Source organism: Rattus norvegicus, chromosome 10, assembly GCF_036323735.1.
Source record: "Rattus norvegicus strain BN/NHsdMcwi chromosome 10, GRCr8, whole genome shotgun sequence".
NCBI classification, from domain to species: Eukaryota; Metazoa; Chordata; class Mammalia; order Rodentia; family Muridae; genus Rattus; species Rattus norvegicus.
In genome coordinates, this window is record NC_086028.1 from 56380837 (window position 1) to 56394229 (window position 13393).

Sequence of the window (13393 nt, forward strand, 5' to 3'; positions counted from 1 at the left end):
TCTGATGTAGTCTGCTATTTAGCTGAATGCTGGGATGGCACCAATGACACCGCAGTGATGGTTAAGATTCCCTCCTTTGTGCCAATCCCAGTGGAGGCAAACCCAGATAGCTTTCCTATTCTTAATTTGCTGAGAGCCAAAAGAGATTTTGGAATTATGGCAGCCATAATTTCAGCCATTGTGCTGTCTGCTGCCGCAGCTACCACAGCTGCAATCGCTATGACCAATCAAATACAGACGGCTGAGACTGTCAATCAGAACTGCAGTGGCGCTAGAGATACAAGAAGAATTTAATACCCATTTGGCATCTGGCCTTCTATTAGCCAATCAAAGGATAGATTTAGTTCAAGAACAAATTGAAGCACTGTATCATATGACACAGCTGTCTTGTGTTTCCTCCCTTAGAGTTTTATGCATTATTCCTTTGCAAGTTAACTTTTCTCAGCATTTTCAACAGAGCAAAGAAATCTCGAATTATCTAAAAGGAAACTGGTCCATGAAAGCAGAGCAACTATCAAGACAATTGCTGATGCAGATTGCTGTCCTCAACAGCACTAGGCTGGACCCCATCACAGTTGAAGACTTTACCTCATGGATTACCAATGCTTTCTCCCTTGTTAAGGAGTGGGTGGGCATGTTTGTCCTGGGGAGCTATTGTCCTCCTGGGATGCGGAGTAGGTCTCTGGCTTATTGGCTGTTTAAAAAAGAGAACATGCCAGACACAAAGTGGTTGTTTACCAGGCTATGACCACCATTAAAAAGGGTACTTCTCCCAACATATGGCTGGCCTCTTTGAAAGATCAAGAGTTCGCCCTAGATCATTTTTGTCACAGTCATGTGGAGTCATTGTATCCAGGGACGGGCAACTTTCCTCGAACTCGGACCAACCTAAGACACGGGGCCCGATGGCGATAGGGTAACTCTATGACGGGTAAGGCCGAGTTTGGATGAGAACGACCTAAGACAGGAGCAATGACAAGATTGACGTGACACCCAGATCTAGACCAGTCATTTTATTAAACAAAAAAGGGGGAGATGTAGAGAGCGGCGCGGCGAAACAAAGATGGCGCCGACATCCAGCCTTGTCTGGATATAAACGACTTACTGCACATGTGCAGGCTTGTCCCCTTGCTAGGGCTCCCTCTAGTGGTGAACAGCGGTACTGCACATGTGCGGTTTATGCACCAGGTGTTAGTTGACCGTTAATATGCTAATGAGGTGATTCATTCTCCGCCAATCCCTGGAGGACAAGTAGTCGGGTGATCCAAGCCCCACCAATCCCTGAGAGATAATTAGCATACTGTTGTCTATATAAGCCGAGCGATTTTGCTGCTCGGGGTCCCTGTTCAGAAGAGCTGTAACACTGAGAAGAGCTGTAACACTGAGAAGAGCTGTAACACTAAGAAGAGCTGTAACACTGAGAAGAGCTGTAACACTAAGAAGAGCTGTAACACAGTAAAGGCTTGCTCGCAGAAGAATCCTGTTGCCACGCGTCGTTCTTGCTGGCGGGACATTGGGCGCGCGACATTTGTCAATACAGAGTCACAGGCTGAGTGTGATCAATATCTGTCTCTTTCCATATAATTCAGAAGACTGGGCCACATGTATTTTTGTTTGTTTTCCTAGGGTTTGCACCAATGCTTGACACACAGAGAACCTAATATGAATGCATGTATACATGAATTAATGAATGAACAAATAATGGAAGCACTGTTCTGGAAGAAGACAAGTCTGAGAGTCCCTTACTATATATATAGCCATGCTAATGCATGTGATTTCACCATGCCCAGCTACTTACGTAGTATTATCTTTGCTTTTACAAGTGTATAGTGTATGCCATTTCATATGTACAATGTAATATCCATTACATGTTCATGAGATGGGTATCACATTCCATTTAATCCATGAAGACATTGAGGTTTTGTGAACACAGTGACTTGACCAACACAGGGTGTAAGCGGTACAGCTGGACAGGAGTCAGGCTGACTATGAATTAACTATCCCTTTTCTTTTGTGTGTTTTGTCATCTACATCCCTCCCCCTCCTTATTTCCAGAAAGGAAATGTGGGGATTGCTTACCGCAGGATGCTGAGGTTGCAGGCAGGACTCCTGAGTCCCTTACACAGCAGCCTCACACCATTGTCACCCAGGTCATTCACCTGCAGGTCTAGCTCAGTCAGCCTGGAGTGGGCACTGAGCACTTCGGCCAGGAGTGAACAGCATCTGGATGTGAGGCCACATTCAACAAGCCTGCATGGGAGATGCTCACTGTCAGCTTCTTTAGATGCCTTTGTTTTGAAATTTTTATCTCAGGTCTACTCTTGTGAAACTTGGCATGGTGAGCTGCCTGTGCTTAGCTCTCTGTGTGCTTTTACTATTCTAGGGAGATAATTCCAAGCTCTCCACAGCTGAGCTGCAGGAGTGATGGATATATGTCAGGATCAATGCTCTGCTGCCATCAGTCATGGCAGAATTCCATAGGCCTAGGACAGTTCACCGCTATATTTCAAGAGCCATGTGACATAAAATTCACCATATGTAGAATAGGGCACAATCTCTTTCATTAAGTGAAATTTTAATCAAGATAAAGCCCATAGAAACAAAGTAGACATCTGATTACGAGTGTAGAGGACAGGAGGAAATGGGAAGATGCCGTTCCTCGGACCTGGATCTTTCTTCCGTTAAGCTTCCCTTTGCCTCTGTATTCTTCACTTCTGCTTTACCCAAGTCCTTAGGAAGTATGCTCCACTGAAACTCTCATGAGTCCATTATTTAATGGGATTTCTTGATGAATGCAGTTTTTCATGATCACCACAAACAGAAAATCCATTTGTTTACTTTAACTAGTATGGCGTGTGTTATAGGTATGGTAATGGTAGCTCAGTGAATATTTGATAAATATCAAGCCTCACCGTAGACATCCTTTGCCTTTAGTCTCCTCCCATCTAACCCTGCTTCTGGGGAGAACTCAGGCCAGACTTACCACAAGCTCTTTAGTTGGCAGTCAGGCTGTTTCAGGGCCTTACAGAGACTGCATACTGCAGAGTAGCTCAGTGGATTTCCACTTAGGTCCAGCTCCTCCAGGTTTCTGGTGAATTTAAGATTGGAGAATAAAATCTTCCAACTGGCATCAGTGATTGGGGTCCACCTGTGCCTGAGGGGAGAGAGAAGTGTTTGACTTGTGTGTGTATGGCCAGTGCACTGCCCTACATAGCAGATGGGGTTTCTATCTGCCTGAGTCCCAGGCACCAGTATGTCATCCCCAGAATTCATTAGCCTTCTACATGTACTTTCGATCCAAGTTGTGGATCCTCTCCTCTGGGTGGTTTCTCATCTCTGTCTTTAGAATAGCGTGCTGTGTGCTCATGTTGTGCATCTGTTTCTGACTCAGTCTATGTGTCCTAAGGGTGTGAACTAATGGCTCACATATTTTCTTTGTAATTTACAGTACTCGGCTCATGGCCTGACACAAAGTGGGACCTTGGAAATTCAGACTGGCTTCTTCTCTTTGATGTGAATGTACCTGCTTTCCTTTGGAAATGATTTCTTGAGTCTCCTGATGGAAGGCTGAAAAATGTATAGGAAGAGAGCTGAGGATTGGCAATTGTGAATGTCTCCATGATGGTATGGTAAACATGATCACACACTATACTACAGTAGTGTTGGTTCCCATGGTCCTTGTATCCTTCCAAGTATAGAGGACCACAGGGAGAGGAGAAAGAAGGGAGAGTGAAAACACACACACACACACACACACACACACACACACACACACACACACAGAGAGAGAGAGAGAGAGAGAGAGAGAGAGAGAGAGAGAGAGAGAGAGATCTGCCCACCCAGTATGGGGTAGTAAGCATTCCTTTACTCCAAGAGAATGTTGAGTCCTAGGCTAGACTAAGCTACAGACACCAAAATGCTTGGAGCAGCACTATGCATGGTGTGTATAATACTGGAACAACAACACTACAAACAAATTAACAAACTCAAAAAATAATAAAAAAATAAAAAGCAAAAAACACAACTGCCAAAACATAGATTTAAATCAGTAAACTTTGAATGGAAAAAAAAGTATATATTTTTTAAAATTTACAACACCAAATAAATATTAGGGAACCCAAGTACTAAACTTTAAAGAATGATTCATTAAAAAAGAATTTATGTATTTTTACTTCATGTGTATGATAGGATGCCTACTTGTCTGTGCCCCACATGGATGTAGGAGCTGGCAGATGCTAGAAGATGTGCATGATATCTTCTGGGATTATGGTTAAGGTAGTGTGAGGCATTTAATGTGGGTGCTTGGAATGGATCCACATCTTCTCAAAGACCCAGAAATAATTTTCAAAAAAATCATAGGAAAACAATTTCTAGTCTAAAGAAAGAAATTCTTGTAAGCATAAAGGAAGCTATGGAACACTAAATAGATTAGAGCCCAAAACAAAATCCTCTTGCCACATAATAAGCAAAGCACTAAATATACACAAAAAGTAAGAATATCAAAATGGCAAGGGAATGGGTCAAATAACAGATGAAGGAAGACCTATTAGAATTAATCAGACTTCTCAACCCAGACTGTCAATGCCAGAAGGGCCCAGGCAGATATCTTGCAGATTCTAAAGACCATTATGCTAGGTCAGATTGCTATACCCAGCCAAACTTGCAATCACCATAGATGGAGAAAACAAGATGTTCCTCTATAAAACTGAATTGAAAGTCTATCTATTCACAAACGCAGCCCTACAGAAGATCATGGAAAACTCCAACACAAGGTTAACTACATCCAGGGAAACAGAGTAATCAAGTAATTTCCCATCAGCAAAACCAAAAGAAGGAACACACACACACACACACACACACACACACACACACACTACCATCACCAACATCAAAAGAAAAATAAATTAAACATCATTGATCTTTAATATCTCTCCATATCAATGGACTCAATTTCCCAATAAAAAACATAGAACTATGAGAATAGATTTAGAAACAGGATCCATAATTATGTTGCATGCAAGAAATACACTTCAAAATCAAAGGAAGGGTACTCAGATTCCGTTGGGGAGAGAGCTGGATTCTCAGAAGTGTGGACAGTCCTGAGAGCACAGGGGAGACCACCACTTCTGCTCACGTTCCTGGCCCAAGGGGAACTCACTTAGAGCCCTCTGGACACAGGAACCTAGGAGCAGGAAGGGAGCAGATCCTTCCAGTCTCTGCCTGCTCCCAGATGTGAAAGGCAGTCACCAGGAGCTCTGACACATCTGAGAGCAGAGTTGAGACCAACTCTTCTGCTCTGAGCAACCTGTCTGGAGCCCTAAGGACACAAAACCCAGGAGTAGTTCATAAAAGAAACTTTACTAAAGCTCAAAGCACACATTGCACCTCACACAATAATAGTGGGAGATTTCAATACCCCACTCTCATCAATGGGCAGATCATGAAAACAGAAACTAAAAAGAGACATAGAGAAACTAATAGAAGTTATAAACCAAGTGGATTTAATAGATATTTATAAAATGTTTCATCCTAAAACAAAAGAGTATACCTACTTATCAGCACCTCATGGTACCTTCTCCAAAATTAACCATACAATCGTCCACAAAACAGGCCTCAACAAATAGAAGATGATTGAAATAATCCCATGCATTCTATCAGATCACCCCAGACTATGGCTGGTATTCAAAAATATCAAAAACAATAGAAAGCCCACATACACATGGAAGTTGAACAAGCTCTACTCAATGACAACTTGGTCGAGGAACAAAATAAAGAAATTAAAGACTTTTTAGAATTTAATGAAAATGAAGGCACAACATACCCAAACTTATGGGACACAATGAAAACAGTGCTAAGAGAAAAATTTATAGATTTGAGTGCCTCCAAAAACAAACTGGAGAGAGCAGATATTAGCAGCTTGACAGCACACCTAGAAGCTCAGAACAAAAAGAGGCAAATACACCCACGAGGAGTAGACAGCAGGAAATAATCAAACTCAGGGCTGAAATCAACCAAGTAGAAACAAAAAGAACTATAGAAAGAAACAAGAAAACCAGGAGCTGGTTCTTTGAGAAAATCAACAAGATAGATAAACCCGTAGCCAGACTAGCCATAGGGTACAGAGAGAGTATCCAAATTAACAAAATCAGAAATGAAAAGGGAGGCATAACAACAGGAAATTAAAAAAATCATCAGATCCTACTACAAAAGTCTCTATTCAACAAAACTGGAAAATCTGGAGGAAATGGACAATTTTCTAGACAGATACCAGGTACCAAAGTTAAATCAGGAACAAATAAACCATCTAAACAACCTTATGACTCCTAAAGAAATAGAAGCAGTTATTAAAAGTCTCCCAACCAAAAAGAGCCCAGGACCAGATGGGTTTGGTGCAGAATTCTTTCAGACCTTCATAGAAGACCTCAGACCAATACTGTCCATATAGAAGAAAAAGTGGGGAAGAGCCTTGAACACATGGGCAGTGGAGAAATTTTCCTGTACAGAAAACCAATGGTTTATGCTCTAAGATGAACAATTGACAAATGGGACCTCATAAAACTGCAAAGCTTCTGTAAGGCAAAGGACAATGTCAGTCATTAGGATAAAATGGCAATCAAAATATTGGGAAAAGATCTTTACCAATCCTACATTGGACAGAGGACTAATATCTGACATATACACAGAACACAAGAAGTTAGACTCAAGAGAGTCTACTAACCCTATGAAACAAAGAATTCTCAGCTGAGGAATATCGAATGCCTGAGAAGTCTCTAAAGAAATATTCAGTATCCTTAATCATCAGGGAAATGCATATCAAAACAACCCTGAGATTCCACCCCACACCAGTCAGAATGGCTAAGATCAAAAATTCAGGTGACAACAGATGCTGGTGAGGATGTGGAGAAAGAGGAACACTCCTCCATTGTTGGTGGGATTGCAAGCTGGTACAACCACTCTGGAAATCAGTCTGGAGGTTCCTCAGAAAATTGGTCACAGTACTACCTGAGGACATAGCTCTACCATTCCTGGCATATACCCAAAATATGCTCCAACATATAACAAGGACACATGCTCCACTATGTTCATAATAGCCTTATTTATAATATCCAGAAGCTGGAAAGAACCCAGATGCCCTTCAACAAGGGAATGGATACAGAAAATGTGGTACATCTAAGCAATGGAGTACTACTCAGCTATCAAAAACAATGACTTCATGAAATTCATATCAAATGAATGGGACTAGAAAATATCATCCTGTGTGAGATAACCCAATCACAAAAGAACACACATAGTTTGCACTCACTGAGAAGTGGATATTAGTCCAAAATCTTCAATTACCCAAGATATAATCCACAGACCACAATAAATTCAAGAAGAAGGATGACCAAAGTGTGGATGCTTCAGTTCTTCTTAAAAGGGGAAACAAAAATATTCATAGGAGGAAATATAGAGGCAAAGTTTGGAGCAGCAACTGAAGGTATGGCCATTCAGGGCCTGCCCTACCTGGGGATCCAGACCATATATATACAGCCACCAAACCCAGACAATATTGCTGATGCCAAGAAGTGCATGCTGACAGGAGTCTGATATAGCTATATCCTGAGAGTATTTGCCAGAGCATGACAAATACAGAGGCAAATGCCAGCAGCAAACCATTGAACTGAGAATGGGGTCCCCATTGGAGGAGTTAGAGAAAGGTTTGAAGGAGGTGAAGGGCCTTGCAACCCCATAAGAATAACAACATCAACCAACCAGAGCTCTCAGGGCCTAAACCTCTACCCAAAGAGCACACATGGATAGAACCATGGCTCCAGCTGCATATGTAGCAGAGGAAGACTTTGTTGGGCACCAATGGACTGAGAAGCTCTTGGTCTTGCCAAGGCTGGACCCCCCTCCAGTGTAGGGGAATGTCAGGGTGGGGAGGCAGGAAGGGGTAAGTGGTTGGTGAGGGGGAACACCCTCATAGAAAAAGGGGGAGGATGGAGGTAATAGGGGAGCAATGGACGGGAAACCAGGAAAGGGAATAACATGTGAAATGTAAACAAAAAATCCAATAAAAAAGGTAGAATATAGACATTATCTTAGAAGTAAGGGCTGGAACAAGTTTTACAAGCAAATTAACACAGGAAGCAAGCTGTAGTAGCCATTTTAATATCTGATAAAACAGACTTCCAAACAAAATTAATAAAAAAAAGGACACTTCATACTCATCAAAGTGAAAATCCAGCAAGATGACATCTCAATTAGAATTATATATTCCTCAAATCCAAGGGCACGTACATTTGTAAAACAAACATTACTAAAGCTTAAATCACATGTTATACTACACAAATTAATTCACCAGTGGACAAGTTATTCAAACAAACTAAACAGAGAAACAATAAAACTAAGAGATGTTATGATTCAAGTGGACCTAACACATATATCCAAAACATTTCCCCTTACCCAACTAACTAACAGGCAGAGAGACTAACCAAATTAACAAAAGCAGAAATAAATTGAGGAACTTAACAACAGACATTGAGAAAATTCAAAGAGTCATTAAGTCTTACTTCAAAAACCTGTATTCCACAAACTTCTAAGTCCAAACTAAACGTGCTATTTCCTTGATAGATGCCACTTACCAAGACTAAATCAAGATAGGTAAACAACCTGATTAAACTCATCATATCAAAGGAAATAGAAGTAGTCATGAAAATTCTCACAACAACAACAACAACAACAACAACAACAACAACTGGAAGTAAAGGAAGAAAAGAAAGAACAACCCAAACAGAAAACCCAGGATCAGGTAGATTTTAGTGCTGAATTCTACCAGATTTTCAAGTGCTAATATTTATAATCATCAAATAATTCCACAAAACAGAAACAGAAGAAACACTTACAAACTGATTTTGTAATGAATCTACAGGTCCTCTGATAACTAAGTTACATAAATATTCTTCAAGGATCTCAGTCCAAGCTCTTTTACAAACATTGATGGAAAAATACTCAATAAAATAAAGTCCAAAAATACATCAAAAACATCTTCCACCATGATCAAGGAGGCTTTCATCCCAGGCATGAAGGGATGGTTCAACATATAATCACCCATCAATGTAATCCGCCACAGAAACAAATTCAAAGGAAAAAATGTGTTCATTTCATTGGACGCTGAACCTTTGACAAAATCCAACACCTTTCTCGGGGAAACTCTTGGTAAGATCATGAATATAAGACCCATACCTAAACTCAATAAAGGCAGTATACACCCTGATAGCCAATGTCAAATTAAATGGAGTGAAACTTAAAGCAATTCCACTAAAATCAGGGACAAGACAAGGCAGTCCATTGTCTCCATATCTATTTAATGTAGAACTTGAAGTTTTAGCTAGATCGATAAAACAACCAAAGGGGACCAAAGAGATACTAATTGGAAGGGAAGAAGTCAAAGTATTACTATTCTCAGATAATATGGTTATAACCTCAAAAGTTCTACCAGAGAACTCTTCCACACCTTCAGAAAACTGTCTGTATACAAAATTAAGTAGAACAAAACAAAACAAACAAATTGAAACAAAACAACAAACCAAAAAATGCAAAAAGCAAAATGAAACAAAACCCACAGAAAACCCTCACAACCCCCCCAAAACAAAAATAGAACAAACCAAAAAGTACCAGTAGCCCTCCTGTAAAACATCATCATCATCATCATCATCATCATCATCATCATCAAAACAACAACAACAACAACAATAACAACAACAACAAATGGGGTAAGAAAGAAATTAGGGGAGCAGCTCCTTGCTCCCAAACCCCGTGGGAGAGAGAGCTCACCACCTGGACAGGTGGGGACTCCTGAGACTGCAGAGCGGAAGAGACCACCAACACTGCCCACCCCTGCCCACATCCCTGGCCCAAGAGGAAACTGTATACGGCCTCTGGGTTCCCTTGGGAAAGGGCACAGGAGCAGGAAATCCGCTGCGTCTGAGACACCGCCAGAACCTGAAGGGACAGACCAGATAAACAGTTCTCTGCACCCAAATCCCGAGGGAGGGAGAGCTAAACCTTCAGAGAGGCAGACACGCCTGGGAAACCAGAAGAGTCTACACTCGGCCCACATCTCTGACTCCAGAGGAAAACACCAAAGGCCATCTGGAACCCTGGTGCACGGAAGCTCCCGGAAAGGGCGGCGCGGATCATCCTGGTTGCTGCCACCACGGAGAGCTCATAAGCAACACCCCACGAGTAAACTTGAGCCTTGGGACCACAGGTAAGACAAACCTTCCAGCTCCAAGCGACCTGCCTGGTGAACTCAAGACACAGGCCCACAGGAACAGCTGAAGACCTGTAGATAGGAAAAACTACAGGCCCGAAATCAGAACACTCAGTCCCCATAACTGGCTGAAAGAAAACAGGAAAACACGTCTACAGCACTCCTGACACACAGGCTTATAGGACAGTCTAGCCACTGTCAGAAATAGCAGAACAAAGTAACACTAGAGATAATCGGATGGCGAGAGGCAAGCACAGGAACCCAAGCAACAGAAACCAAGACTACATGGCATCATCGGAGCCCAATTCTCCCACCAAAGCAAACAGAAGATCCAAACACACCAGAAAAGCAAGATCTAGTTTCAAAATCATATTTGATCATGATGCTGGAGGACTTCAAGAAAGACATGAAGAACTCCCTTAGAGAAACACAGGAAAACATAAATAAACAAGTAGAAGTCTTCAGAGAGGAATCACAAAAATCCCTGAAAGAATTCGAGGAAAACATAAATAAACAAGTAGAAGCCTATAGAGAAGAATCACAAAAATCCCTGAAAGAATTCCAGGAAAACACAATCAAACAATTGAAGGAATTAAAAATGGAAATAGAAGCAATCAAGAAAGAACACATGGAAACAACCCAGGATATAGAAAACCAAAGGAAGAGACAAGGAGCTGTAGATACAAGCATCACCAACAGAATACAAGAGATAGAAGGGAGAATCTCAGGAGCAGAAGATTCCATATATATCATCGACTCAACAGTCAAAGATAATGTAAAGCGGAAAAAGCTACTGGTCCAAAACATACAGGAAATCCAGGACTCAATGAGAAGATCAAACCTAAGGATAATAGGTATAGAAGAGAGTGAAGACTCCCAGCTCAAAGGACCAGTAAATATCGTCAACAAAAATCATAGAAGAAAACTTCCCTAACCTAAAAAAAGAGATACCCATAGGCATACAAGAAGCCTACAGAACTCCAAATAGATTGGACCAGAAAAGAAACACCTCCCGACACATAATAGTGAAAACACCAAATGCACATAATAAAGAAAGAATATTAAAAGCAGTAAGGGAAAAAGGTCAAGTAACATGTAAAGGCAGACCTATCAGAATCACACCAGACTTTTTGCCAGAGACTATGAAAGCCAGAAGATCCTGGACAGATGTCATACAGTCCCTAAGAGAACACAAATGCCAGCCCAGGTTACTGTATCCTGCAAAACTCTCAATTAACATAGATGGAGAAACCAAGATATTCCATGACAAAACCAAATTTACACAATATCTTCTACAAATCCAGCACTACAAAGGATAATAAATGGTAAAGCCCAACATAAGGAGGCAAGCTACACCCTAGAAGAAGCAAGAAACTAATCGTCTTGGCAACAAAACAAAGAGAAGCAAATGGACAGAAGAAGCAAGCTGGAGTAGTCATTCTAATATCAAATAAAATCAATTTTCAACTAAAAGTCATCAAAAAAGATAAGGAAGGACACTTCATATTCATCAAAGGAAAAATCCACCAAGATGAACTCTCAATCCTAAATATCTATGCCCCAAGTAAAAGGGCACCTGTATACGTAAAAGAAACCTTACTAAAGCTCAAAGAACACATTGCACCTCACATAATAATAGTAGGAAATTTCAACACCCCACTCTCATCAATGGACAGATCATGGAAACAGAAATTAAACAGAGACGTAGACAGACTAAGAGAAGTCATGAACCAAATGGACTTAACAGATATTTATAGAACAGTCTATCCTAAAGCAAAAGGATATACCTTCTTCTCAGCTCCTCATGGTACTTTCTCCAAAATTGACCATATAATTGGTCAAAAAACGGGCCTCAACAGGTACAGAAGGATAGAAATAATCCCATGCGTCCTATCAGACCACCACGGCCTAAAGCTGGTCTTCAATAACAATAAGGGAAGAACGCCCACATATACGTGGAAGTTGAACAATACTCTACTCAACGATAACCTGGTCAAGGAAGAAATAAAGAAAAAAATTAAAGACTTTTTAGAATTTAATGAAAATGAAGGTACAACATACCCAAACTTATGGGACACAATGAAAGCTGTGCTAAGAGGAAAACTCATAGCTCTGAGTGCCTGCAGAAAGAAACAAGAAAGAGCATATATCATCAGCTTGACAGCACACCTAAAAGCTCTAGAACAAAAAGAAACAAATACACCCAGGAGGAGTAGAAGGCAGGAAATAATCAAACTCAGAGCTGAAATCAACCAAGTAGAAACAAAAAGGACCATAGAAAGAATCAACAGAACCAAAAGTTGGTTCTTTGAGAAAATCAACAAGATAGATAAACCCTTAGCCAGACTAACGAGAGGACCCAGAGAGTGTGTCCAAATTAACAAAATCAGAAATGAAAAGGGAGACATAACTACAGATTCAGAGGAAATTCAAAAAATCATCAGATCTTACTATAAAAGCCTATATTCAACAAAACTTGAAAATCTGCAGGAAATGGACAACTTCCTAGACAGATACCAGGTACCGAAGTTAAATCAGGAACAGATAAACCAATTAAACAACCCTGTAACTCCTAAGGAAATAGAAGCAGTAATTAAAGGTCTCCCAACCAAAAAGAGCCCAGGTCCAGACAGGTTTAGTGCAGAATTCTATCAGACCTTCATAGAAGATCTCATACCAATATTATCCAAACTATTCCACAAAATTGAAACAGATGGAGCACTACCGAATTCCTTCTACGAAGCCACAATTACTCTTATACCTAAACCACACAAAGACACAACAAAGAAAGAGAACTTCAGACCAATTTCCTTTATGAATGTCGATGCAAAAATACTCAATAAAATTCTGGCAAACTGAATCCAAGAGCACATCAAAACAATCATCCACCATGATCAAGTAGGCTTCATCCCAGGCATGCAGGGATGGTTTAATATATGGAAAACCATCAACGTGATCCATTATATAAACAAACTGAAAGAACAAAACCACATGATCATTTCATTAGATGCTGAGAAAGCATTTGACAAAATTCAACACCCCTTCATGATAAAAGTCCTGGAAAGAATAGGAATTCAAGGCCCATACCTAAACATAGTAAAAGCCATATACAAGAAACCAGTTGCTAACATTAAACTA

At 40.7% G+C, this 13393-nt stretch overlaps 1 protein-coding gene across 1 annotated transcript in view; it reads right to left on the bottom strand.

Annotated features, from left to right (window-relative positions):
• The window catches only part of Nlrp1b (NLR family, pyrin domain containing 1B), a 75840-nt gene that overhangs the window by 43880 nt on the left and 18567 nt on the right, over positions 1-13393 (bottom strand). Inside the window, exons 4-5 of the mRNA XM_063270033.1 lie at positions 2984-3154; positions 2080-2250 (exon numbers count right to left, since the gene is read on the bottom strand). Of these exons, the coding sequence (XP_063126103.1) occupies positions 2080-2250; positions 2984-3154 (342 nt within the window). The remainder of the gene's footprint in view (positions 1-2079; positions 2251-2983; positions 3155-13393) is intronic.